Source organism: Aphelocoma coerulescens, chromosome 2 (assembly GCF_041296385.1).
Source record: "Aphelocoma coerulescens isolate FSJ_1873_10779 chromosome 2, UR_Acoe_1.0, whole genome shotgun sequence".
NCBI classification, from domain to species: domain Eukaryota; kingdom Metazoa; phylum Chordata; class Aves; order Passeriformes; family Corvidae; genus Aphelocoma; species Aphelocoma coerulescens.
In genome coordinates, this window is record NC_091015.1 from 113,408,121 (window position 1) to 113,435,118 (window position 26,998).

The 26,998-nt window shown below is 41.6% G+C and overlaps 2 protein-coding genes across 7 annotated transcripts in view; both read left to right on the top strand.

The window, feature by feature from the left end:
• The first annotated feature begins 21 nt into the window (after window positions 1–21).
• On the top strand, window positions 22–14,211 carry CEP76 (centrosomal protein 76). 4 transcript variants are annotated; one of them, XM_069004391.1, is made up of 13 exons: window positions 89–167; window positions 325–438; window positions 1,501–1,656; window positions 1,982–2,063; window positions 2,435–2,659; window positions 3,174–3,359; window positions 5,110–5,207; window positions 5,888–6,016; window positions 8,433–8,624; window positions 10,572–10,738; window positions 11,600–11,933; window positions 13,172–13,389; window positions 13,853–14,211. In XM_069004391.1, the coding sequence occupies exons 3-13, from the start codon at window positions 1,501–1,503 to the stop codon at window positions 13,989–13,991; spliced, it is 1,926 nt and encodes a 641-aa protein (XP_068860492.1). In that variant the 5' UTR covers window positions 89–167; window positions 325–438; the 3' UTR covers window positions 13,992–14,211. The 4 variants fall into 4 exon arrangements, with proteins under 4 accessions (XP_068860495.1, XP_068860494.1, XP_068860492.1 ...); XM_069004392.1 differs by having other exon boundaries at window positions 325–397; XM_069004394.1 differs by lacking the exon at window positions 325–438 and having other exon boundaries at window positions 22–167.
• A 2,303-nt stretch (window positions 14,212–16,514) lies between these two features.
• The window catches only part of SPIRE1 (spire type actin nucleation factor 1), a 128,251-nt gene continuing 117,767 nt past the window's right edge, over window positions 16,515–26,998 (top strand). For all 3 annotated transcript variants that reach the window (XR_011148340.1, XM_069004396.1, XM_069004397.1), the window contains exon 1: window positions 16,515–17,115. Coding sequence is in view for 2 of the 3 variants with exons in the window: in XM_069004396.1 (XP_068860497.1) it covers window positions 16,809–17,115 (307 nt within the window). In the remaining variant the exon portion in view is untranslated. The remainder of the gene's footprint in view (window positions 17,116–26,998) is intronic.

Consider the following 26,998-nt stretch of genomic DNA (forward strand, 5'->3'; position numbering starts at 1 on the left):
GCAGGGCGGGGACGCCGTGCCCACGCGCTGCCGCCAGGGGGCGGTGGCGGCGCTGCCCGCGCTCGCTGGGCGGCGGTTGGGGCTCGTTCCCTGCCGGCTCCGCCATGTCGCTGCCGCCGGAGAAAGCCTCGGAGCTGAAGCAGATCATCCACCAGCAGCTGCTCAAGGTGGGACTGGCGCCGCGGCCCGGCGCCGGAGAGACTTTCCCTGGCCCTCGGGGGCTGTGCCGGCTCCCGTGCCGGTGTCACCCCGCCGCGGGTGGCGGTGGCGGCAGCGCCCGCTGAGGCGCGCCCCGTTTTGTTTTCCCAACTTGGGTCGCTGCAGGTGGTTCCCAGGCGCCGTTCTGCCGTTTCCTTGTCGCTTTTTGAGCGAGGGTCTTGAACTGACGGGGAAATAGGTACGGAGGCTGTAACTCCGGTATCTCTTGTTAGTGCAGTGGTGAGTATTCCCACCTGTCACACAGGAGAACGGGGTTCTTGGAGCGAGTCCAGAGGAGGCCACCAAGATGATTAGAGGAAGGGAGCACCTCTGCTACGAGGAAAGGCTGACAGAACTGGGATTGTGCAGCCCATTGTTCACTGGAAAAGTGAAGGCTCAGTGGAGACTTCACAGCAGCCTTCCAGTACCTGAAGGGAGCCTGCAAGAAAGATGGAGAGAGACTTTTTACCAGAGCGTGTAGTGACAGGACAAGGGGGGATGGATCCAAACTGAAAGAAAGCAGGTTTAGATTAGATATTAGGAAGAATTTTTCACTGTGATGGGTGCTGAGGCACTGGAACAGGTTGCCCAGAGAAGTTGTGGATGCCCCATCCCTGGAATTGTTCAAGACCAGGCTGGGTGGGGCTCTGAGTAACCGGGTCTGGTGGAAGGTGTCCTTGCCCATGGCCGGGGGCTTGGAATGAGATGATCTTTAAGGTATTTTCCAACCCAGACCATTCTGTGATTCTATTTTAGGTCCCGGTGGCTGTGTCCTTAACATCCTTCCAGTGTGGGAGTCAGCTCTATAAATCCATTTGCTTTCACAGCTCAAATGATGGGCAGACATTCTCAGACTTCCCTTTGAACTTAGGAAAAGCTTGCAAGGAAGATCTGCTACTTTTGTGCCTTACCTACAAGTATATAAAAGAGTATTTTTTCCCTTAAAAGATAAGAAACTATACATTAAGCTTGAATTTTGAGGGATACAAGAAATTGGAAGAGTAACCATTTTGTAACTGATGGATTTGCAGACCTTTTTGTAAGGAGGGAAGTTCAAGATGGGTTGCTGTTGAAGAGCAGTGAAAATGCTCAAGTTTAATGGGCTTGTAACTTTTTTTACTGGGAGAGCTGCTTTTGTAAGATAGTGGCTCATTTGATTAGTTCTGAAAGGATCCATATTTTGGTGTCGTTATTTCTGTGTTCCTAGGAAAACACCCTTAACCTTACAGACTTACCTGTCAAATTGTACCTGCTGCCACACAGAGAGCTGGTGTTTGTAACATATAATGAATTTTCTTTCAGATGGATGTCCATGGGAGGATACGAGAAGTTCTTGCTGAGACTATACGAGAAGAGCTGGCGCCTGAGCATCAGCAGTTGTCCACGGAAGATCTGATAAAAGCCCTAAGACAGCGAGGAATCATTGATGATGTTATGAAGGAACTTAAATTTGTAACTGTAAGTAGCTTTTGAAGAGGGAAAGTATTTTTGCTTATTCCTCAAAACAGCACGTGGTGTTTTGACAAAGTGAAAATATGTTGTTTCTGGAGGTTTGTAAGGGCATTACTTATCTGTGACATTAAAGGAGCAGAGAAGATTAATGCATATGCTGAAATTGGTTTGATGATAATATCTCACTGAAAATATTTGTTCAGTTTTAGAAGAGAGCATACCTAAGGAATGGCATTCATATGAAATGGAGGATTCTTTAATTTTTGGAAAACTGTGGTAAGAGCACTGTTGCATCCCTTGACTCCTTAAAAAGTCTTAATTGTAATTCCAGGATGTGAACGAAAAGGAGAGGACTTCGGCTCCAAAACCATCAACACATTTTGTTGACAGAGAACCACCAGTTTTGAAAAAAAGTATGTTTCTTGTTTATTTAAATGTTTCAATCAGAGTTTTGAAACAAATTTGAGGTCTATGATTTTTGCATTCTGAATTAGTAATCCAGTATGAACTGGCATAAAGGTGGATGTTTCCTCTGCTTATCCACAGGGAGTAAACTCATGTAAGCAGCAGCAATCAGTGTTGCATTAAACATGATTTATTATTATTATTTCATTTATTCTACACTAAGATACCTTCCATATATTTAAAAATCACTTTCTCCTAAGCACTTGTTTCAGAGAAGTTTATTTTTTTGCTAGTCTCCTGATAGTTAGCTGATATATAACAAATTAAGTTTTCTAAGATCTGTTTGTAGTCTCTTCATTTTTATTGCTACGCTTTACAGCTAACATTGACCCAACACGGAGGTATCTTTACCTTCAGGTTTTGGGTGGAAAAGCTTTTCTGGAACATCTTCAGGAACCAGAGCCTCTGCCTGGGCAAATCTGTTCTACCTTCACTCTGTGTTTACATTTTCGAAACCAGCGTTACCGTTCCAAACCTGTACCCTGTGCCTGTGAGCCAGATTTTCAGGATGGTTTTCTACTTGAAATACACAAGGACAGCCTAGGTAAGGAGTATTGTGGTTTTAAAGCTGATGCTGTTGGGATTTTTTCTGACCTAAGAATTATTGTGAAATATGTGTGATATTATTTAGTGGATTTCTTTCCTGTTTCTTGTGATGTTTTCCTAAGGAAACTGATTACTGTGTTGGATTATGCCACTTGTAGATCTTTCTCTGCTCTTGTTTCTTCTCCTTCTTTTTCACTCTAAAATAACTTGAAATTGACCAACTTTATCCATTCTTAAATGTTAATTCCATTTTAATTTTTTTGTGTATCTGAACTGGTTTCATTGCAGTACTCAACTACAAAAATCTTTTTGTCTTCTCTGTAAATTAACTGTAATCTTTCTGTAGCTCTGTCCTAAACTGAGTTTAGGGACCATTACTTACGCTTCTACACTCAAGATTTTTCTTTATACCCATTGCATACATTGCATTTTGTTGCATACTTTCTTTCAATTCTGAGGAGAACTTGGGATGATAATATTCTTGCTGTCTTATTTTGGTTTAATAATGGCAGGTGACGGAAGTAAGATGGTGGATGCAACCACTATGTTATCTATATGTGACCCAGTGCATATAGTTCTGATCAAAACAGACACATTTGGTGAGACCACACTGGTAGCATCCTATTTCTTGGAGTGGAGGTCTGTCTTGGCTGCAGAGAACGGCATAACAAATGTTGCTGTGGAACTCCTGGGTGTAGGTAAGGATAAACAATAAGTATGTGATAATGACTTAAAATATTTGGTACTGAGCTTTCTTACAAGCTTAAAGCAGTATTTTAGATCTAGTTCACTTTTTATTCAATTCAGAAGTAACTGTAAAGTGTCCTTAGAAAATGCCTTGAAGACCTAATGGTCAGATTTTTCTGTTAACAAGCTGCTAAAACTTAGTATTCCAGATCCCATGTAATAATGGTCCTCATGTCTGGGAATTCCCACTATTGATTATCTGCAAAATCTGGATAAATTGTCAGAAACAAACCAACCAAACAAAAATCCAGTAGTTCATCTCCAGGAGTTTATCTGATCAGTGCACTGAGGAGTAAAATTCAGCTTGTGTGCCTTTCATAGCAAACTAACAACTGCTGGAGAAAGGGATCTCTGTTCTGCTCCCACTTATCCCAGTAGCTGGAAGCATGTTTTCTGAATTGCTTGGTTTAGGTGCTTAGCAGTTAGTACACATCTGTATTTTTGTGTATCACTTGTCCCCAGTCCTCTCCTCAGGAGTTCCAGCCTAAGTTTTTAGGATATTATGATTTAATGAATAAAGACTAGAGCTCTCATGACTTCCTACAAGACTTTTTACAAGAGCATGTAATGACAGGACAAGAGGGGATGGATTCAAACTGAATGAGAGTAGATTTAGATTAGATATTAGAACGAAATTCTTTCCTGTGAGGGTGGTGAGGCACTGGAACAGGTTGCCCAAAGAAGCTGTGGATGCCACATCCCGAGAAGTGTTCAAAGCCAGGTTGGATGGAACTCTGAGCAACTTGATTTAGTGGAAGGTGCCCCTGCTCATGGCAGGGGGATTGGAACTAGGTAATCTCTAAGATCCCATCCAACCCAGGCATTCTGATTTTAATTTTCTATAATGACTTGGAAATGCATAGCAAATGAGTTTAGTTCTTGGATGGGTGATGGAACAAGTTAAATTTAATTCTCATTAGCCTTTTTCCAAGTAATAAAGTATCAATCCAATGAATCCAGTGCTTTTTCTGCTCTTAAAAATCTTGTCATTGTACAAAATGCATCAAGAACATCAAAGGATGCTGCCATCTCATAAATAGATAAACTACTATGCAAGGCTTCCATTGCTTGTATTCCTTATGGTCCTACCTGTGATCTGTTTTGTAATTCTTATTGTTGTTGCCTAATGCTTAAAAATGCTTAATTTTAAGCATTAGGCAACAACATTAAGTTGGGAGGGGGTTGTTGTTTGTTTGGTTGTTGTTTTGGGGAGGTTTTTTAAGTTGATTAATGTCTTTGTATGACAGCTAGGGTCCTTCATAATAAACTCTGTCTTGGGGAAGACGAACTACACTTATTTCCAACTATTTAAATCTGAGCTATTTGTGTAATCAGTAGGAATAGGCACATTTACAGTGTGTGATTCTCTGACTTGATTTTACATTTCTATTCTAGACATTTCTAGAATACCATTCATCTCCCATGTCCCAATACTGGCTACAAATAGGGCCTTGGATAATTGTCTTGGATCTAGACACTTGTGCTTTTTTTTTTTGTCATATTATGCTTTCTTACAGGCTCATTTGAGTTTGAAATTTAAATAAAGATTCTTACTTTGCTGATGTTTAAAGAAGTTTTGTTACTTTTTGTGATTATATATAAGGCCAACATACATATTTTAATCATTTGCCCCTGCCTGGCTAAAATAATCCAAGCCAACTGAATATGAGAGAACTGATGAAAATTTATTTTGTTTCAAAGGTACCGAGTCTAAGGTTTCTGTTGGTGTTTTAAACATCAGACTGGAAATGTATCCACAGCTTAATAAGACACTTTCTTCAGAAATAACTAGTACTCAAGTAAGTAATTTCTGGGAGGGCTAACTTACTCTTTTGTTTGTGGGGGAGGAAGCTCAGTATAGAATTGTAGATGTAGAGAGCTGTGGGGTTTTTTAATGTTTCATACTTTTTTTTTAATTATTAAATGTAAATGTAATTACCTTTTTTAAACGACTTTGTCTATACTGAACATTACTCAAAATACTGCTTCCTTAGTTTTTTCTAATTACTTGTATCAGAACCTCTGAAGAAAAAAGAAAGATGCAATACACCTAATGCAATACACCTAATTTTCTTCAGGTAGTATATATGTTTCCTTGCTCTTTCCCATGAGAAACAGCAATTTCAAGTCAGCTGTTCTGCTTGGAAAGTCAGTAAATGTTGGCCTGAAGGTACATGCAGATTAAAATCTTCTGCACATTAAAATCTGAGCAATTCTTCTGTGCAGAAATGCATTACTTAAAATAACAGTTCTTTGGTCAAGCCTAATAAATGAACCTACAAACAAGAAATGCAACTTGAGGTTTTTCTTAATTGGATTTCCATTTAAAAATATTAAGGATTTGCATGACACACTTAAAATATTAAGCTTTATTTTACATATGCCAGGATGTGGTGTTAATGTACTTACTGATTATGGTTTTTTTTCTCCTGTTTGGAATCAGTATGTGTAGAATTGGTTTTGTTTTTCTTACCTACAGTTCACTTTGGAACGTCAGAAAACAGCAGAAAAAGAACGTTTATTTCTTGTGTATGCCAAACAGTGGTGGAGAGAATATCTGCAGATCAGGCCTACCCACAACACAAGGCTGGTAAAGATCTTTGCACAGGTTTGTAAACTTTACAAATAGACCAATCCTTTCTTTATGTTATCTTTTTATTTTATTTTGAACTTCATGTGTATGCAGAGTCTGTACAGATTTATGATGTGGTTATGTTCAGGTCAGGGATAAATGTGCTGTATCATGCAAAAGAATTAAATTTGTAAAGATTGAATTTCTGTTTGTCTATTGAAGCTTAATAGCATGATGCAGACAGGAGGGTTGCTCCAACTGCCTCTAGTGTTTGAAGTGAAAAAGTCTGGTCTTTTCCTTGAATACTCACAAGTGGCAGAGACTCAGGTGATCTGTACCAACTATTGCAAATAATTTTGTACCAGATAAAACAGTTACAAGAAATGGACTTCCTAGATCTATTAGAACAGATCCACACAGTATTTAAACTCCGTGTGGGCTGCAAAGCAATCTGGTTAATGTCACACAACAGCTACAGTCATAATTACAGGAGTCTGATAAATTACTGTGTCAGGTGCTCCTCAGTAACTGTTCCTCAGTAAAAGGAATGGTATGATCCTTGCATTTTTCATGCTATGAATTTACCCTGCATAGTAGCAATTTTCCTACCACAGTCACTTCTTATCTCAAAGTAGTGTCCTGAAGCAATCTCTGCCTCTTCTTCGGTGAGGCAACAACTTCCCTTCTGGCTGTGCCCTGAGTGTGCTTGAGTGATGTGAACTTCCAAATTCCACCCAGCAGCTGAGTCCCCACCCAGTCAATCTCTCACTCCACCCCAGTGGGATGGTGGCAAGACTAAAAAGGGCAAAAGCAAGGAAAAGTTGATGGGTTGAGATAAAGATGGTTTAATAAATGGAGGAAAGAAAGAAAGAAAGGAAGAATGGGAAAACAGTGATGCAAAGAGTCATTCACCACCTTCCAGAGCAGACAGATGCCCAGTTAGTCTCCAAGCAGGGGCAAGTTTAGAAAAACACTGTTCCCCACCGGTTTTATTGCTGAGCATGACACTATATGGCAAGGAACATCCCTTTGGTCAGAGCAGGTCAGCTGTCCTGGCTGCGTCCCCTTCCAGCTCCTACAGCTGTGTGGTGGCAGAATGAGAAGCAGAGAAGGCCTTGATACTGTACAAGCCCTGCTCAGCAGCAGCTAAAACACTGGTGTGTTCCCAGCACTGTTTTGGTCACAAATCTAAAACACAGCACCACGAGGGCTGCTGTGAACAAAACAAACTCCCTTCCAAAGAGACCAACAGTACAAAGGCATAAGGGTTTCAGGGCAGGGTATAAAGAGAAACAAGTCTATAATTAAATAGAATAGGAACTAGGCTCCTGCTACCTCAGTACCTATAGAGAGCTTTTTATGAGTCTCCCATGGGCCATAGCAAATCTTAGTAAAACTTTCTGGGAACAGAAATGAGTTTATTAGATTAGTTTGATAATTTAGTTACCATCCGGTTTCCGATGAGTAATGCAGAAACAGACATTATATATACGAGCCTATATTAAAAAATAAGTCCTGCCTGTAGGGCTTTTTTTATTGCTTTCAAGCTGTGAAATAGTTTTCAACAGGATTCCAGTCAGCTTCAAATAAATGCTGCTTTTTTTCCACCAGGTTGCTGGAAAAGCATGATAAGACCATAACAGGGACAGTATGTAACTACAGTAAAAATAAGAGACCATCATTTCCTGAAGCTGCAGAAATTTAAAAGGCTTTGATCCCTTTTTAAAATATATGAAGGCAAAAGTACCAATTTAGCCCAGTGAGGAACAGAAGAGCTCTGTGCTTCTTGAAATAGTTTTAATAGGCGATAATCATAGCATTTGCCTGCAGCATGTAATAAAACAGACCTTTTTTTAGGTCATCTTATTTTTTCATTTTTCCAAGAACTTAGAAATTCTTAGTATTATTGCTTAAATTTATATAGATCTGGTTACTTCATTTTGAGTAATTTTTGTTGCTTGATGTTATGAAAAGAGATAGAGTATTCAAATTCAGAAACAAATAGACACCTTTTAAAACTCTAGAATCAGTCGCTATGTGTTTAATAGTTTTGGGGGGAGATTTTTTGGGTTTGTTGTGGAATTTGGTGTGAGATTTGTTCTGGCTTGTTTTTATGCTTGATGACAATGTGGAAATTGATAGTGTGTAGAACATGAACACTTCCTCACCCATTTAAGAAAATTAATTTCAGCCTGTGCTGTTCCTGGTGTTTGAACATTTAGTCCAGAATGCCCTGTAAGTGACAGAGCCAGAATAAAATCTAACTGTGATGTCTCTAAATGAGTTGTCTTGATGGTCTTGTGTCCTAATTCTGGGGGTACTTTTATGTCTTACTGGTTTTGAGTGATACTTATTCCAGGGAGGATACATCCCATAGGAAAAACGTCTAAGTTAATCTTAACATTTTGCGACGCTCGTGTGGCTGGCAAATAACCACATTTGACGTGTCCAGGATGAAAACGGGGTGAACCGCCCGGTGTGTTCCTACGTGAGACCTCTGCGGGCGGGGCGGCTGCTGGACACGCCCCGGCAGGCAGCGCGCTTCGTCAGCGTCCTGGGCCACGAGAGAGCCCCGGTCATCGGCGGGGGCAGCGGCAAACAGGAGCAGTGGTGCACCCTCCTCGCCTTCTTATGCAGGAACAAGGTGCGTGACAGTGCCCCTTGTGTGGCACTGCCGAACAGGTGCCCTGTTCTAACCGAAATCAGGAATTCAAAGCAGGATGCGAATACATGGATTAAAATCAGCTCTGGAAGATTCTGTCACAGTCATGTGTTTGAGGTGTTTTTAAAGAGAAACAGATGCTAAATAGTAGACAAGAAGGCTTTAGAGCAAACTTCCTTTACTGCTGTAGTTGGGGTCCCTTCCTCAATGTATCTCTTTGACGCTGAATTTGCTTTTCTCCCGTTGCATTTCTACAAACACATTATCATCCAATGAATCCCTGCTACTGTGCAGGACACTAATTTGGACTAATCCAGGAATAGTAGGAAAAGTCTCTTTCGTCTCATGTCTCTTTTGTTGTTTTGATGTTTTGGTTTGTTTGGGTTTTTTAGTTTCTTTTTTTTTTTTAATAGATGGCCTAAAATATACTGACAATCTTTATGTTCCATTTTTGCAAGATAGGGATTTTCTTTTAAAGTTTCAGCCTAGTTCTTGGTGGTCTGACATTTGTATCATATGACTATAATAAGGGAAATAAATTGTAACTCTTCTGGTTTATAGCTCTTCTGTTGTATGAGTGAAAGTAACAGTGATCACTTCGGATACCTCTTTGGAGTGGTCAGTGCTTTTCACTGCCACGGAGATACTTCTGCCTTCAAAAATAATGTCACTGTTACGTTTGCATTTAAAAGATGTCTTCATGGCAGCAGGAGCTGTATTCCATATTTTAGACCTGCCTTCAAGACCACACAGAACAGGCACTGGCTGTTGTCCCTGAATATCTTATAATGCATAGGTGCCGTGTAAAGGCAGCTCTGGCTACCCACTGGCTTTCAGATGGACATGGCATAGGGACTTTGAGGACCACTGTGTTTGGAGGCACAGAGAAGGGTGTTCCTTCAAGGCAGAAGTGGGAAGCTGTATGGAAAATAACTGAATTTAGTCCCTGAGACACCAGCTGGATCGTTACTACTTTTCTTGTGGAAAGTGGTATGGCATTATTAAAATAACACAAGTTCACTGCAGATTTGTTTGAACCTACTTTTCTGCGTGTTTCCCTTTGATGCTATGGTAGGGGAAGCTTGTGTTATCTTGATACATCCAAGAACTCTGAATTTTACATTTTCAACATTCTGAATAGTTATTTGACTAAAGAGCCTTACTATTCTGCTTCTGAATGCTGTACTTTGTGTTATGAAGCCTTCATTGTGTGATCGATTTTTGTTCTTACTTTACAGCTAACATTTGTAAAGAGCTCAAGAGACAAAGGATATTAGACTTTGTGTTAGGAAATTGTTTTCTGTGAATTATCAGTGGTATTAATATGTTTATGAGATAAATGTTTTTCTGACTGAAGAAGAAAGCAGCTGTGCATGGTTCCCAGCTGGTTTACTGTTAGGTCTGTGGGGGACCTGGTTTTATCTTTGTCTAACTGTCTGAACTTAGACAGCACGTTCGAGGAAGTGAAATACCAGTAGAATTAGATTTTATTAAATGAAAAATTTTCCTAACTGTGTGAAAATACTGTGTAATTTCTAGTCTTGCCTTAGGTATTCACCTTATATATATTTTTACATTTAGTTGGAACATTGTTTTTGTTGTCACAGGTCAATAGATTTTGGTTTTGGGTTACTTGAAGGTATCTTTATAACCATAAGAAATGTTTCCTGATATTAATTGTACACTATACTTGAACAAACAATATCAACAATCTGTCATTAGAACATGCATTTTTAACTGATTTATTCTATTACAGAAAACTAAAACTTGTCTACTTTAAATGGTAAAATCCTGACTTTTGGTACATGCTTTAGATAAATAGAGTAACATGACTTTTAAATGGTGGTTTGAGAAATACCACTATTTTCTTTCTTTAAGGTTTTATCCATGTCTAATACTCATAACAGCTTATTAATATTTGCTGTCTAGGGTGACTGTGAAGACCATGCTAACCTTCTGTGCAGCCTTCTTCTTGGGTTTGGATTGGAAGCTTTTGTGTGTGTTGGAACAAAAGCAAAAGGAGTCCCCCACACTTGGGTAATGACTTGTGGATCTGATGGAACAATTACTTTTTGGGAGAGCTTGACAGGACATAGGTGAGTAAAAAGAATATAAGAAAACAACAATTTATATTGAGGTTTGTTTAGGATATTTTTGCTGTTGTGGTTTTTTTTTAATCTTTATACCCTGTCGTGTAATCCAGGTGATGTTTGTCTTTGAATCTTTTTTCTGTCTACTGCTTTTGCTTGGAAAATAACTGCTTCAGCGTGAGGGGAAGTGTCTCATCAGTTTGTAATATATCAGTGTCTTTAATACCGTATGGTGACTGTTTTGTGTCTTATGGCAGCTGATTGCCATCAATGCTATCACTGCCATCACTTGTAAAGGAGATGAAATCTGACATGATTATTTAGGAACCCATATTTTTTTCTTGGTTTCATCAGTGGAATCAGTGTTGCATTACTTTTTTCTCCCCTGCAGAAATCTCTCTAAGTTCTCTGAGTTTTTCTCTTGCTTGAGTCGTTTAAGAAGGGCACATGTAGTTGTTTGGTGTACTAAAGGAACATGTTCTTTCCAGTGTTCAAAACAAGCAATTCTGTTTTGCCACTATTTGTGTATCCTGTGATTAGCATTTGCAGATGTATTTCTCCAAATGTGATAAATAACAGGGAAACTGTATGAGCATGTTCTTATAGTTTCAAAATTTAAGTGCTTGAATAATCAGCTTATTTTTCTAGATCTAAAGACTAAAAATTATGTATTATTTGATTGTATATTATGCCTCCAAAGCATGTACAGTTATGTTTCTGTAAATGAATGCCATTTTGGGGGGAAAAATTGATGACAAACTTGGCTTGTATTTTTAAAGGTAAAATGGCTATATCAGTCCCATCTAAATATTTTTACCTTGCCTTGAAACAAGCTGTATTAATAAGAAATTGAATCTTTTTGACTAGGTACATCCACAGACCTATCAACCCTGATGACCCTCCCCTAGTTGAACAACCCAAGCCACTGTATCCATATCGCACGATAGGTTGTATCTTCAACCATCAAAAGTTCTTTGGAAATTGTCAGCCCTCTGATGCCGTGGAGGTGTGTGTGTTTGACCTGCATAATGAATCTAAATGGAAACCCATGAGTGGAGAAGCAATAAAATCTGTATGTCCTCCTGGAGCAACGTCTTCAGTTCCCCCTTTTCCTCCTCTGTGTGCTTCTACAGTAGATGCTGCTGTAACAAGCAATGAGATAGAAGTGCAGCTGAGGGTACTGGTCTCTGAACACAGAAAGGTGAGAAAGATTGGCAGTGATCTGTCTTGGTGATAGAGGTTCATATGTTAATTGTATGCTTGTTTTGGGTAGCCATTTGTTAGTTCACACACTTGTATCTTTGCACTGTGTTTTCCATCAGCTTTTGCAGAAATGTGGAATGTGAAAAGTGAAATAACTGGAAGAAATGTTTGAGAAGACTGTAAGGAGCTGGTTTAGACATCATACTTATTATTTGCAGTGGTGATCTGCAGCCTCACGTGTGGGCTCTTCCCCCCACCCTGCCTTTGCCCCTTGTTCTGGGTCTGTGATCTTCAGCTTACTGGCATCTGCAGACCACCCATGAGTGGTCTGTTAAAGTGTCAGGAACATCAAATCTGGCTGTTAGTGGGCTTTGCCAATCCAGCACAAATGTTTCTGGTCCCTAGATAAAAGCAGGCTTTCAGCTTTCGTGATCTGACTCTGACTGCTTTACAAAATCAGAGATACTTTAGAAGTTAGTTTTGTCTTTTACCAGGAGTTTTACAAGGCGTAATGTGCCAGAAATGATACTTCCTGTGCTGGATATGAAAGCAATGATATTTTAAGTCCCTGTTAGCTTATGTCTGTTTTTAATGAGGTTTTTTGATTGTTTCTGTTTTTATCTCTCCACACGATGCTCAACCTGTAGAGTGGCAAAGTAATTCTCCGAGTATGAGTCTCATGCAGTGTTGAATACATACATGGTAGATTTTTCTACTTCTTTGTGTTTGGGATGGTAGCAGGAAAGTGCATGTATGTGGGGGGACGATGGATGATAGAAAGAAGGTGCCTTTGTTTTTTGGGGAGCTGTTGTGCATCATTTTTTCAGAAAGGGTTTTCCATGAGACATTTGAAAAAATGTCAGGTGAATCTTAGTTGATCCTTTCCATATTTTCGCTGTGTATTTGTGCATATCTTCTTATATTTCATGCAGAGGTACTGTAGCTCAAACATCTGGTTTCAACACTGCTGGTCTTACGTTTAAGTCTAATAGTTTAACTTCATTCCTTGATAGATGTTTGATACTTGTGGTGTTGCTTGCCTCTGGTGGTGGTGTTTGCTTCTCCCAGTTGGCGTGAGTCAATGTACAAATCTCACTCTGCTTCATGGGTTCGCTGCCATTAACTATCAATATAAAGATTCTTATGGATTTATTTGGATCTATGCAGTAGGCAAGTTTAGGCATATCCTGATGTACCTTCTGCACAGTTGTCATTGTTCTGTGGCTTGCCTCCCAGGATCTTGGCCTTTCTACTGTTTGGGATGATCAGCTCTCCTACCTGTTGTCACCAGCATTAGCAGCCTATGAGCTTGAACGCACAACAGGTGTCTCTGCAGGAAATGAAGAGTTTCAGGATGCCGTAAGGAGAGCGGTACCTGATGGTCACACCTTCAAAGGGTTTCCCATCCATTTTGTGCACAGAAATGCCAGGAGAGCATTTGCCACATGTCTTCGGTAAGTCTAAATGTAAAGATACAGGTATACATTAAAAGTAAATGGTAATCCTTAGCTACTAATTGCAACTCATCTTTTTAATAATGAATTTTAAAGAAAATTAATCTCCTTAGGCTAGAACTGGAAGAAGAGTTGTGTGGTATATGTAATAAGTCATGGGGTACAGAGCTTTTAGGTTACATTGGTGATTCAGTGGTGATAGACTTATTGTGGATTAAACTGAAGAACGAGGAGTTAATTTGATTTCTCTGCACTTGTTAAAAGTGATCAGCGGTTGTGTCATTTTCCTCCAAGGCAACAGCCCTTGCACTATAGAAAAATATTATTATTTGTAATGACAGACTCATGATTGACTCGTTACTTAAATGCTAGTCACATGTGAAAAAAATTGCACTATGTACTTAAAAGTTTTAACAATATTTTAGGATTATCTGTTACTCCTGTGTTTCTTTTTGTCATATAGGTCTCCTTTTTGTGAAGAAATAATCTGTTGTAGGGGAGACCAAGTGCGACTTGCAGTTCGTGTACGAGTGTTTACATATCCTGAATCTGCGTGTGCTGTTTGGATCATGTTTGCTTGTAAATACCGCTCTGTCCTTTGAAAAAAAACCCAAATTATTCATACTTTTTTAGAACTGCAAAGTAATGTATGTGGGTATAAAATGATTCAATTAAAAAAACGAATATAGTATTTTATATAAATGCCACTGGTTTTGAACACCACCGTGTGTGTATTGAAGGGGATTGTGTACACAGTAATGATTGTATTTATAAAGAGAATTTATTCTTTGTAATAAAATTTGCTTTTAATATTTATAGGAATGTGGGTCAAGTTACTAAAATGTGTGCAAAAAATACTGGCTTGATTTTTGTAGTTCTGAATTGGTGTAAGAGTTTGTTTGGAAGTAGGTCTGCTTTACCTCTGCAGGGTAAGAGACTCTGTTCTACCTCTCCTTTCCCTATAGTGTACAGGGTGTACTTTGTGAGTGACTGAGATCCAGAAATGCTGATGTTTAAGCATGTGTCCTTTGCACAACAAAAATTATTTCTGCCTCTCATGGATCTAGCAGTAGCTTCTACATTCAGCTTCTGAGAACAGTCAGATAAAGGTAATCTGGTTAATCTCTGAATTTAATAATATATGGATTTATTTTTAAATATATATTAAGTCTTGGATACCTGAAGATCTATGAATGTAATAATTTATGGATTTATTTTTTAACATATATATTAAGACGGATACCTGAAGATTTGAATAGCTATGATGAGTTAGATAAAGTAGTTTAACCTGATGCCTTTTTCCTCATGTTAGCTTAAGAAGGTTCTGAGGTAGAAGTTGTAGCCAGGCCATTTTGCTTGACAACCATTCATGATTTTGTCTAATTCTGACGATCAGATCTGTACTTAATTACCTGGCTCTGATTTTGTCTGTCTTAAACCTGTAGGTGGTGATTTTGCTGAGTATCTTTAAGTCTTCATGCTTTGCAAAAGGCAAACAGTTAGGCTTACTGAACTTCTCCATACCAAACTTCTCAGGTTTTTCCCCATGTGGACTCCAGGCATCTCTTCTTGAGGTTGGAAAATCTGAAACTATTTGGTTTCTTCTGTAGAAGCCGTTCTGTGTCAGTGATAGCTCATGACCACTTCCTTTGGTTCTACTTTTAAGAAAGAGGCGGCTCTTTCTGCTGGTGCTGGAGCCAAAAAAATTACCTGATCCTAGAGAAGCTTGCAACACGTACAGCTGGAGTGAATGTTGGCATTTTGCATGTACATTTAATCAGCAGTGTGGCAGTGTGACACTATTTTTGTCTTTTTTTTTGAAGAAGTGTTAAATACTTCCTACAGCAGCACTGAAGTTTTTAAATTTAGGACTCTAATAGTACATTATGTGCTTACTGGCCCTGCTGCTAACTTTACAAGTCTGGTTTTGTGTTATCTTTCTTTTCATACCTGAAAGATCAAAATGTATTCATTTAGCTATTACACAGCATACAGGATGCTGATGAAAGCTTCACAGGTACACTTACTCCCCCGATTTAATTGTATCTAAATGTAGCATGAGGCTGGATCATATTGCATGGTGAATATCGCCAAATTTAACAGCGTTATTTAAGTACCAGTTGCGCCTTATGTGCGCCGCTGTATGTTACACAAGAGGAAAGAGGAAAAAAGCAGCGGCGTTCAGTACAGCTGGAAGTGAAAGGGGAGAGGGGAGCTGGAAGTGGAATGGGAAGAGAGGAGCCGGCGGGTTGGAGCCGGAGCCGGTGCCGGGGGCCCTGCCCAGGTGCAGTACCGCTCCTGTACGGCAGGGGGCACTCCCAGCGCTGTCCCTCGCACCTTCCCGGGTCCCTGTGGAGCCGGTGCGAACGGGAGATTTTTCGTTTCCTTTAACGTGTGAGAGGTGGAACACTAAAGAGAGAAACGCTGCGTGTTCGGTGTGAGCTCCAGGTTGTGTAGTCTGATGTTTTGCTGCGAGAAAGTGCTCGTTTGCCTGGGGCGAAGCTGGCATGCAGGGCTGTGCCCTTCTGGTGCCCAGGTGTGTTCAGGGGCAGGGATGTCAGTTCCCAGCTGCTTGGAAGACGATTCCCCTGTTGTTCCCTTTCCAGTTTGGGCTGGTTCAACTCTGCTAGCCTCTCTGTGTACCCTGGACACTTCCAGCATGCTGCTGCTGAGGATGCAGCTTTCCCGGAGGAAGTGTTTGCTTTGTGAGGGCAGAGCCTGGAGTTCAAAGCCACTCGCCCTCCTGTCGTGAAAGCGGGACCTGCTAATATGTTTCACTGTATCCGTGATGGCGCGGGTTGGTGTCAGTGTTAGCGCTTAGGGGTGCAGGGAATGTCATCCTGCGTCCCGCCGGGAGTTGTTTGTTTCTGGGGGTGGTGGTTACCAACACCCGAGGGCTTTGGGATAAGTGCACCAAATCGCTGTCCGTGTCTCCGTCAGAGGTGGAAGCCGAGCGCCTCGGAAGGCGATCCAGGCGCTGGTTGCCGTGGCGGCCCTGGAGGGAATACCGCCGCGTCCTACCCGCGCCCGCCATGGCGGCCGTGCCGGCAGGGGGCGCTGCGGCAGGGGCGGCGCCGTGCGGCGGGGGCGGGCGAGGACGAGGACGCCATTGCGTTGCTATGAGCTGTCGCTTCCCCTGCGGCGGCGGCAGCGGGCGGACCGGGCGCCGATCCTGTGCCTGCCTTCCTCCTGACTCCTGCCTGTTTCCTGGCTCCTGCTGCCTGCCGCGCGGGCCAGGCTGTCCGTCCGGCGGCCTGGTGGCACTAGCGGCGCGGAGAGGATGAGCACGGCGGGACCGGGCGGCAGCAGCAGCACAGGCAGCAGCAGCAGCAGCAGCAGCGCAAGCAGCAGCATCAGCAGCCGCTGCCGCGGCCGCGGGGCCGGTCACTGAGCGAGGAGCACCGCGGCGGACGCAGGGCATGGAGCCCCAGCCCGGCGCCTCCCGCCCGGCCGCCGAGGAGGAGGAGGACGGCGGCGGCGGGTCCGGCGGGCAGCCGGAGGCACTGTTGCTGGAGGAGATCCTCCGGCTCTACAACCAGCCCATCAACGAGGAGCAGGCGTGGGCCGTGTGTTACCAGTGCTGCGCCTCGCTGCGCGCCCGCGCCCGCCGCGGAGAGACCCCCGCCGCCAGGCTCGGGGCGGCGGCCGCGCAGCTCCGCGTCTGGCGGGACGGCGCCGTCACCCTGGAGCAGGACGAGCCCGACCGGCCGCCCCCGCCCGCCGCAGGTAAGGCCGGGGGGCCGCCGCCGGCGCCGACCCCGCGCGGTTCCCGGCGGCGGCAGTCGGGGGTCGGGCGCGGGCGGCCGCCCGTCTCCGTCAGCCTTTGTCCGGGAGGTGACGGTCCTTCCCGCCCGAGGGTCGCGGTGCGCGAGCGCTCGGCTCCTCGGTCGTGCCGGGGGCCGTGGGGGGTCTGCGTGTGTGTGCGTGTTGTGTGTGTGTCCCTGCAGCATCCCGGTGCCCTGCGTGGAAAGGTAGAACGCGTCGCCTGGGATGCGATCGTCTGCGTGCGGGCACGGGCAGGCGAATGCGGGTTCAGTGTTTTATAATTGCGTCGTCTCTCCTGGTGCGTGATCAACCCCGTGTCATCCGCACACCGGGAGCGCCTGCTCTTGCGGGCTCCCTGCTCTTGGGGTTCCTCCGGCCGTGCCGTGCATCCCGCAGGGGCTCCCGGAACGGTTTGGCATCAAAAGGCACCTATTAGAAGTAGATCCATTTAGATGTGTGCTGACACTAAGTAAGCGAGAAAGCCGTGTACAGGGGCTTAGCACCTACCATCTGTTTCGTTAAAATACCCAGGAAAGCGTATTTTGCATTGGAAAGAACAACGAGGGCGCATGTCTGTTTCTCAGCCTTTCAAAGCTTCTGATTTTGAATGTGGAAAGCAGTATTTTTTTGTTGCAAGTAAAGCTCGATTTCTGAGACGCAATCAAAGATGGGCAGCAGAGGGATGCGGTCGGTTATCACATACATGATGGTATTCCCCAGTATCAGCCTAGTCCACGTTCAACGTCACAGAATTTTCCGGGAAGACAGAGGCTTCGGCATTTTAAAGTTGTGTGAATCAGAAGGCAGTGGTAAATTCACAAAATGGGATTAATGGAGCCCTCAGCATTTAGAGCATGAATATTATGCCTGGTGTTACAGTTTAATGAAGCCTTTTGATACAGTGCCTGTCTGAAAAGTCTTTTGGCAGAGATTTGCACTAATCCAGTTTGGAGCTAGTGGTACATGCAAATATCAAAATATATTTAGTGGAAGAAGTGACCTAATTTAGTTCTGCAATTGTAATGAGTCTAATAACGACTTCCATTTAAATGTGATCTGGTGTGCTTTTAAAATAGTTTTAAAAAACAGGGCTTTGTAATGTTAATTAAATGCCAGATCAAGACCCAGAAATTCCAGGAAAATGCTCTCCTGACCAAGGTATCTGCATGTCACAAGCACATTGAAGAATTCTGTATTTCATCTTGTGTGCTGCTTTTAGTTATAGTTTTTTGAGATGACATCAAGACTTTTTCTTTTCTCTTTCCTACTGTAGGAAATACATTCGTTTACTATGTATTTCTTTCTTTTGCTGCTTTTTTTTCCTTGCTATTGGTGGATTTACCCTATTTCCTCTTACAGTATATCTTTACTGGCTGTAGGAGAGTGTTGAATATACTTGGGTATAAAGTTCAGACCCCTCACTGATATCCAGCACATTTAGTTTATGCTAAAGCTTTACTGTGAAAATGTTTTAGTCAACATGTGCTAACCTGTGTATGTGGATACCACATTTAAATTTTTGGATGGATGACTTTTTTTTTTTAATATTCCAGCCCTGTCTATTTTTCTTTTTTTTTTCACCTTATTAATGTATGTATTATTCTGTATAGCACCGCAAGTGTGTGCTTTTATCTTGGGAATCTTAAGAGAGTGTGTATGTATATCTAAACAAAGATAACCAGTCTGCTAAGACCTCCCAGGAAAGCAGGAGGCGGGAGCTATCCCAGGGAGAGTACCCCCTCCAGTGTGTATAATAGAAAAGGGGAGGCGGGGATTTTTCTGCCAGCTGTCCCTTCCTAAAACATGCTCAGTGAACCCGCTTTTCCATCAACCGCAGGCTGGTAGGTGCCTGGATTTGAAAAGAGGCAAGATTCCTCCTGGGGTCCTCTCCCTGCCCCTGGCCTTTCTCATCTACCTAACTTTGAACAGACATTGGAAATAGAGGCCACTCAGCCTCCAAGCTTTCATGAGGGATTTTCTGTGTTCTTTGATTTGTGAAACCTGTAGCAGGTTTTCACTGGAAATTGTCCTATATGTGATACAGCGAATATTGGGAATTCACTATATGAATATTGAGGAGCTGACAGAAGGCTTGCTTCTCGTTGGTATCTTTTGAGATGTTCCAGTTCTTTTCCTTATTGCTCATTCTCTTTGGGTGATGATTAATGAGCTTCCTCAGCCAGTTACAGCTTGAGCCTCTGGAATGGGTATTTGTTTGTAGGCTCCGGTATTCTTTTAGCACCAGTGAAAGCTTAGGAAGAACCAATGCCCTGGTGCTGTGGCCTGGGGAGCAGTACAACTTAACACAGGCCCTGAAGCTGTATGGTCACAGTAATTTTCCTTTCAAGATACAAATTAAAGTTGTCTTAAAAAGAAGTACTGATTATGTAGAAACTGCTGGTACTTTTCCAAAGCAGCTGATACTTTTCTTGTGAAACAGTTTTCCGGTTCATGCTCAATACTTGAAATTCCGAGTAGCAATACATAGAAATTGAAGAAAAATGTCCTTGAGATAGAGATGAGTTTCACTGATAGTGGGGCAGAAAAATGCCCTTGGAGTTGAATCCCAGTCCTTAAACAAAACCAGAGACTGATTTTCAGATCTTTCCAGTTTTATCTGTGTGATCTATTAATATTTTGTTATCTTGAAAAAAAAATAGGTTTTGGTTAAATAGAAGTAAAAAGATGAAGGATGAAAATGCCACCCAGTTGTTCGTTTTCATGTCACCATTGATATCACCTGAATCCCTGACAAGAGGAGGATCAGGAAGGATTCCTGCTAATTGTTTTCCTGCCTTTGTATTTCACACAATTTAGATTTAAATGCCTGTGTCAGGAGGTTTGTTAGAGCAATAGGGGTTCTTCGGGTTAACGCTGTGAGCTGTAAAGCTGTTTTGTTCTAGCATTACATAAAAAATGTATAGGTGTAGGTTGGTGCATAGGTTTGGATAATTCACGGGAACAAATATTGGCTGTTAGTTTCTGTTTTAGTAAACAACAGAATCCTGTGTAGGCAAATAAAGGAATCCCTGAAGAATGATGTCTTTGGGTAGTGAACATTCGGGCTTTGTCCAGGATTGTGGCGAGCGGTGTGATCAGTCACGCCTGTCAGTGGGGCTAGGGCGAAGTCCGGAGCAAACACAGCCATGTCACAGAGTTTGTTCTAGAGATGCACATGAAGTGATACTTTCACAGAGCAGTGCAAACCTTTTTGCTTTTCCAGAACCAAAGTAAGAAAGAAAGATTATGCATGAATATGCAAAAAAAGAGTAAAGCACACTGTGGTTGTCTTAGTATGGTTCGTTGTCTGACATCTAAATACCAGAGAAGTGTGGGTTGCTTCAAAATACCCATGATGAAATTGGAGATAGAGTGTAGAATATATTTTAACTACTGGGTACTTCAGCAGTCTTTGTTACTTGCAATTTATCTGAAAAGAGCTAATGGTGGCATCCAGTAAAGTGCCAGATGCAATAAAAAATAACTTCTGAATGAGCTAAAATGTTTGGGGTAAACATGTGGTTTGACTCCTCCAAGCTCTCTTCTTGCAGAACCACATTTACACGTGTTTTTATAAACTTGAAGCAATAATGAAATGATAGATGCAGGAGCAGAAAACCCTCATGAGAGCTGGCGATCGACATCATGCCCAGGATCCAGTGGCACCAGGATACCATAGGGCGCAGGAGGCTGTTTCATTGGGGTTGTGTCACTGCTGCAAGCAGGATAAGGAGCTCTTGCTTTGCAGTGCAAGGGCTGTGCCACTTCCTTCCCACAGAACAATTTTGGGGGTGAGCAGGCTTGGTAAAATGTGGGTTTTCCCTGTGTGTTTTGCTGGTGCCAGATCCCTGTCTCAGCAAAGGCAGCCACAGACTTTGGGCATTGCACTGAGCTCCTGAAGAGGAACAGCCATGGGGATCTCAGAAAGTGGCAAGGACGGGTATTTTGAACACTGCGCCGGGCTCACTTCCAGCCGTTGGCTGTTGAGGGCTGGCATTGAACGTGGCGCTCCTCGGCCTTCCCTCCTTCCCGAGACCCTGAACTGTGGGTAGCGTCAGTGGCCCTTCTTTTGCCTCATCCTCCAGCCCTAGGAGAGAAAGCACACAGGGAAATTACTGCTGGTCTTACCAGAAGCAAGTACTATGCAGATTTTTCTCTTGGAACTCTGCCAGGCGTTCAGCAGGAGGGCATAATGCATGGAGTATTCTGGCTTTGAATCAAAAAGATCACAGAAAAGTTGACTGCATGGTGGCTTTCACAGGACTTGGAGGGCTCAGGGTGAGACATGTTGGAGAAGAATAGTTTATGTTGTCTTGGCAGTTTTAATGACTTCCATGTCCCTCTTACGTCCTTGTGTGCCCAGGTTTTGGAAGGCAAGAGTGGAGAAACAGGACGAATAGATGCAAATTCAACTTGTGTGCATGAAGACATTCTTATCTGTCAGTCCCTGCTGGAACACTGAGGAAAAATATGCATGATTTTTAGAGGAAAATTAATGTACTACCATTTTTCTTCTAATTTTGTTGACTGGATGGGAGCAGCCTTTCTTGCTATTTAAATTTTGAAAGAGGTGTTTTTATGAATCCTGCTAAAATAAATAGTTTAGGATGAAGACTTAATTATGTTCAGAATTAGAATTTAATTCAAGGGTATTCAGAAATATCTGTATTTAAAAATAGTAAGTCTCAATGTATTGAGCCTTACATTTTTGTGCAAGAGTTTTAAGACAGATACCTATATAGGTATTTTAATATTGGAAATCAGGGTAGGAAAAAAATAGTACTAGACAGCAGAGAGGAGCCTCGGTGAGTTGATGGTTTTATCTCTTCATGCTCTACTGATCTGTGGAAGAGAGAAAGCTTAGGCCTTATTTATGCCAGGCTTTCTGTCATCAGTGTGGTTCCCAGTACATAAGCATGAACTGGAAGGCTTCCAGTTGTAGCTTATGCGGATGCATCCCGTGCACTGGGGGGTTACATGGGCTCTCTGTGAATATCAGCAGATGCTAGGCATCCTAATGTAGGCAGCTCTGGTGGAGGAGGACAAAATAAGCAAAGAAAAGATCTCAGCATAACAAAATGATGTATTTGGTTAAAAAAAAAGTGTGTATTTCAAATGCCTGCACAAAAGAAACGGAAGGAAATTGCCAACAGTGATAAGTGACCTTAGTTACCTATATTTGTATGGAGAAATGTTGAAGATGGGAAGTATGCAGTGAACAAATGAAGTCTGATATGGTGTTGTCTGAAAACTGCATTTGTTCCTAAGGAAAACATTGAACTTTGAACTTCGAAAGAAGAACTTAGAGGAATTGTGGGCTCCTGAAATTAATAATGACTTAAAGTAAAAGATAAGACATTTGTACTTTAACGGAGGTTTTCTTGGCTAATGTAGTAAAAATGTTGCTGTAGAAAGGAAAATGGAATTTTAGTTGTCATTGTTAACAGCAGTTGAAGAGAAGAGTGAAAAATGAGACATCTGCTGTAATGTTGCAGAGAGTTAATACCATGTCCCTATGGGGCATTGCAGGAGAAAGAACAAAGGTGCTTTTTGGGGGGGGGGGGGTGGGAATAGATAATGGAGTCCAGCTTCAGGGCTGGCTGGAGGTCATCGTTTACCCCACAGTGCCCAGTGAGAGATGATGGGTGGGACTGGGGGAGCACAAGAGGAGCTTTGGAAATGAAGACAGTAGCAGAGTAGGATGTGACAGAGGGGGAGAGAGAAAGAGAGTGCCTTGAACAGGATGATTCAGAGCGACAGGCAGCGCGAATGACCCGCATAGCAGCAGAGCTGTGCATGAGTCTTACCCAAGCATGAGCGTGTTTGCCAAGAGTGCAGTAGGAATGTTGCAGGTGAAAAGAGGATTAAAGGTATGTAACATCCTGGATCCATGTTGGCAATTAACATATCTTTATGGAAGTGGAGAAGCTTTTTCTTAGTATCTGTTAAAAGGAAACTGGGGAGTGTGTACTCTTTATTTCTGAATTAGTTTATCACATTACAACATCAGATCCAAAAAGGAGAAATATTGCTCTATTCCTGATAAAACCTTAAAACAGCTTGCATGACACATGCAACTATGATTGCATTACTGTGTTTTATTACTGTGCACTTTAAGAGGAACAAAAGGAGATGAGTCACTTTGTATAGTGTAAATACAAGACTGCAAAGACATAGCTGAGGTAGAGAACAATAAAGAGAACTCCTTTTTCATTTACTTGAGAGAGTTTATTAACAGCTGGTGACAGTTCTTAACAGATGCAGTAGTGCTGAGTTATCAGTTTAGAAAAGCTGTAACCTGCTTGAAATTCTGGATCCATCAAAAATTATGGGGGAAAACTGCTGATGACTTGAATGCAGTCACAGTTCTGCCAGGAGCACACATACTTGTTGAATGAGCAGGCAGTTGGGTAGCTCCAGGAAAAATTAGAAAATGATCAGAGAAACAGAAATTTTAAAAAATAAAAATCAAGACATATGAACTCTGCAAATTCACACTTTTTTGTGGAAGGGTTGATATCAGGCCAGAGGAGAGTGAGTGCAGTGTCTGTATTTAAGCATCTACAGAAGAGACTGGCAGCTCTGAATGGAGTTCAGCAGCATTTGGAGATGCAGAACTATCACAGTATTTATCTTAGAGTAACAAAAATTGATGTGATCCCTAGGAAAACTTACAGGTTTGCTAAAGAGAGTGAGCAGTGGAACACAGAAAAATCATATGTTGATCACAGCCTTGTGCAGAATAGAAATGAGACAAGACAAAGAGCAACCATTTAATTATATCTTAGGAGGTAGCATTAAGGTAGCATGGATTTGTTAATTTGTAATTAAAAATATTTTTATTACAAAATTTTCCAGAGTATTAGCACAGAAGACCTCTTAGTCATTACCCTTGCTGTGTGCAATAGACAAAAAGATTGCTTATGACTGTTCAAAATGAGGAGTAACTTTGTGTTGAATGGAGAAAAAAGAAGGCATGAAAAAAGACTGGCACGGGGAAGGAAAGTCCTGATTGCTGTTGGTTTAGAAACCTCTCTAAGAATTTTCCTTGTATTTTCTTTCTCTTTCCTAAGCAGAAAAATGGGACATATAATTACTAAGTCATCAGCTGTAGTCTGATACAGAAATCTGAGTCATATCCAAAAAGCCACAAGCTCTAAAACGTCATCCGATTTCTTTTTACCTTCTAATTACAGTTTAAAGAAAGGATATGTTGATCCTCAAAGCCTAAGTATTTTTATTAAGAGCTTGGGTCTCTGTGCTTCCTGCTCTGAGGGGTCTCTGATTACCTCTCCTAATCCAGTCTGCTTCCTTCCACTTCCTCATATTCTCACTCTTTTTGACTTTCTTCCCTGCATCCTGATGTGTCTTGCTCCTAAGATATCCTTTGCCTTTATTTGTCTTTTTTTCACTTTTTTCTCCTGTTTCTTTTTATCATACAAGTTTTCACTGTCTGTCCTCAGCCTGGCTCACTCCTCCTACGTCAGTATTTTCCTCTCCCTTCATTGAATTACAAATCCCATTCTTTGCGTATTTATCTCTTTTCCTTCTGTTGCATGATTACCTTTGCTTTCTTCTTTCATCGCCTTTCCTTTCATTGGTGCTCATCTTGACTGTTGTATTGATGAACTTGTCATTTTTGGTAACTGACTTGATCAGTTTTAGATTAGTTACAAAATCTCCAGGTTTTGGTAATTCCAAAGTTGCCGAAACTCCAGTTTCTGCAATTTGATGTTTAAATGTGAATCTGAACTTTTTTTTCACTTGAGGAGTCCTCATTCTCTTAAGAGCAAAGAAAAGCTCACTCTTGTAGCTACAGTGCCTCTTGATGTAAAAATTAGAAAGCAAATACAAATTCAGTTTATTGTTAATTTGGGGGGCATGATTAAAGACCGTTCAACTGAAGGAACTTGAGTTAGTGACTCTCATGTTCTTCCTTGCTCCCTTTCCTTAGGTTAATCCTTATGTTCTTCTTCATCCTCCTCTTCCACTGTCCTCCAGTACATACAGGCTGAGTCTGTCATTTCTGAAGGCAACTTGAGTGCTGTTATTGTAGCGACACCAGCTTGATTTCACTCCAAACCTGTAGAAGTGGGCTGTGGCATTTAATTATAATATTAATCTTTAACACAAAAGGAGTTCCAGGTTTGTTGTCCATGTGTGCATCAGCCACACTGTTGCCAGAGAATCAGTGCTTATAATTTCAGTTCTGGAAGAAGCTGTCTTGAAGGAAATGCTTGTGGATCTGAGCAGAGGAGTCTGAGACACTTGAGGAAGGCTAGGGAGATGCTCTGAGCTGCAGGGCTCTTAGAGCAGCTGATTATAGCTGAAATAGTGGCCATGTGATTGTGGTGTCACATCACTAAAGTCAACGCTGTAGCTTGATTTTTCTTCAGATAGAGGAGTGCAGATGGGTTGGCACATGCCACGTGCTGCCCTACAAATACCCTGTGTCAGTCCATTCTAACATACTGAGTTACCTATTTTGTTATTAAAACTCAGTCTTAAATGTGTGCTTCTTACCATTGGTAGTACAGGGAGCTCCCTCCTTGAAGGATGAGACAGTGCTTGAGGAAAGTTTATCGTGACTCCTCTTGCTGAGGGTTTGACAGAAGAATAATTTTCCAATAGAAATTTAGAAGAACAAAAAATGAATGTGAAGGTTTGGGGTTTCTTTTTATTTTTTTTTTCTGGCAAATGTGTCCCTCTGGAGATTGTTTTTGGAAATACAGGAAACCTCCAAAGTAAGTCACTTTCCTTCTTGCAAAAACTGTTCATTTTTTGCATTTCAACAAGCTGAGAGTAAAAAATGCTCTAATTTTCCAAACTGTAGCTTGTCTATAAACTGAAGTTGGCAGTTAAAGTTATACTGTTTACTAGTAATGAATGCATTAAGCTTCTATTTGAAAGCTGTCATGGAAGATTACTGTGGAATAGTTTTAGGCAGTAAGAGTGGTAAAAATGCTGCACAGATGAATATCTAGTTGAATGGTTCTGAAGTCTGGAGAAGCCTGCATTTATGCTAAAAAGCAGCAGCTGAAATAGTTTTTTAAGGCCTCACCTGTTTACCAGAGAAGCACTTCATCCTGCTTGCAGAGGTTGTTCTATGACTTATGGGGAATTTTTTCTTTCTCCCAGTGCAAATGAAGGAAGTGTGACCCTTAGGCTACATTTATGAGTTACTGCTTTTTCAGTCATGTCAGCTGAAGAGAGAAGAAATTTCTACTCCCAGTCAGTTTAAATAAATTGACTTGCAGGGGCCATATAAAAGCAAATTCATTTCAGTCTTGATAGATACATGTAAGTGCATTAATAGTATTGTTAATGATCTCTTCAGAAATGTAGTAAATTCCTGATGGAGGGAGTCCACAAGTGACTGCAAATAGCTTTGGGAAATCTGCTCAGTGTACAGCTGGACACAGGATACAGAGGCATATGGAATGGTATGGCTAATAATTACCATAATGCAGTGTGTATTAAAATGTTGTAACTCAGTAGCTTGCACCAGCTAGGTTACTGTCTGGGTGCATGAGACACTTGTTATTCCCCCTTCTTGCTCCAGCACATGCACTCATGACAATACTATTGGTTTTTTTAATCTGGTGTAAGTAGGAATAAATAGTTGAGTTTAATAATAGAGCTAAAAATGAGTTATGATTTGCTCTGAAAGCAGTAGTAAATTTTGATAGTACCATATATGAACTAAGGGAAATTTCCAGAGTTTGAGTGCTTTTCCTTGGGGAGCAGCTTTCATGGAAGTTTATAAAAGGAGCTGAAGATAAGCTTCTTGCTGTTACTTTCAGAAATTCAAGTTTTGTCTTTTTTGTTTTAGTCTGGACTGATT

What these genes read in the sequence shown, in the direction of transcription:
- CEP76 (XM_069004394.1), top strand. Translation starts at nt 105, where the DNA reads ATGTCGCTGCCGCCGGAGAAAGCCTCGGAGCTGAAGCAGATCATCCAC. An exon ending in ACCACCAGTTTTGAAAAAAA is followed by an intron (nt 2,064 to 2,434) that starts GTATGTTTCTTG and finishes TACGCTTTACAG; the next exon opens with CTAACATTGACCCAACACGG. An exon ending in CAGAAATAACTAGTACTCAA is followed by an intron (nt 5,208 to 5,887) that starts GTAAGTAATTTC and finishes TCTTACCTACAG; the next exon opens with TTCACTTTGGAACGTCAGAA.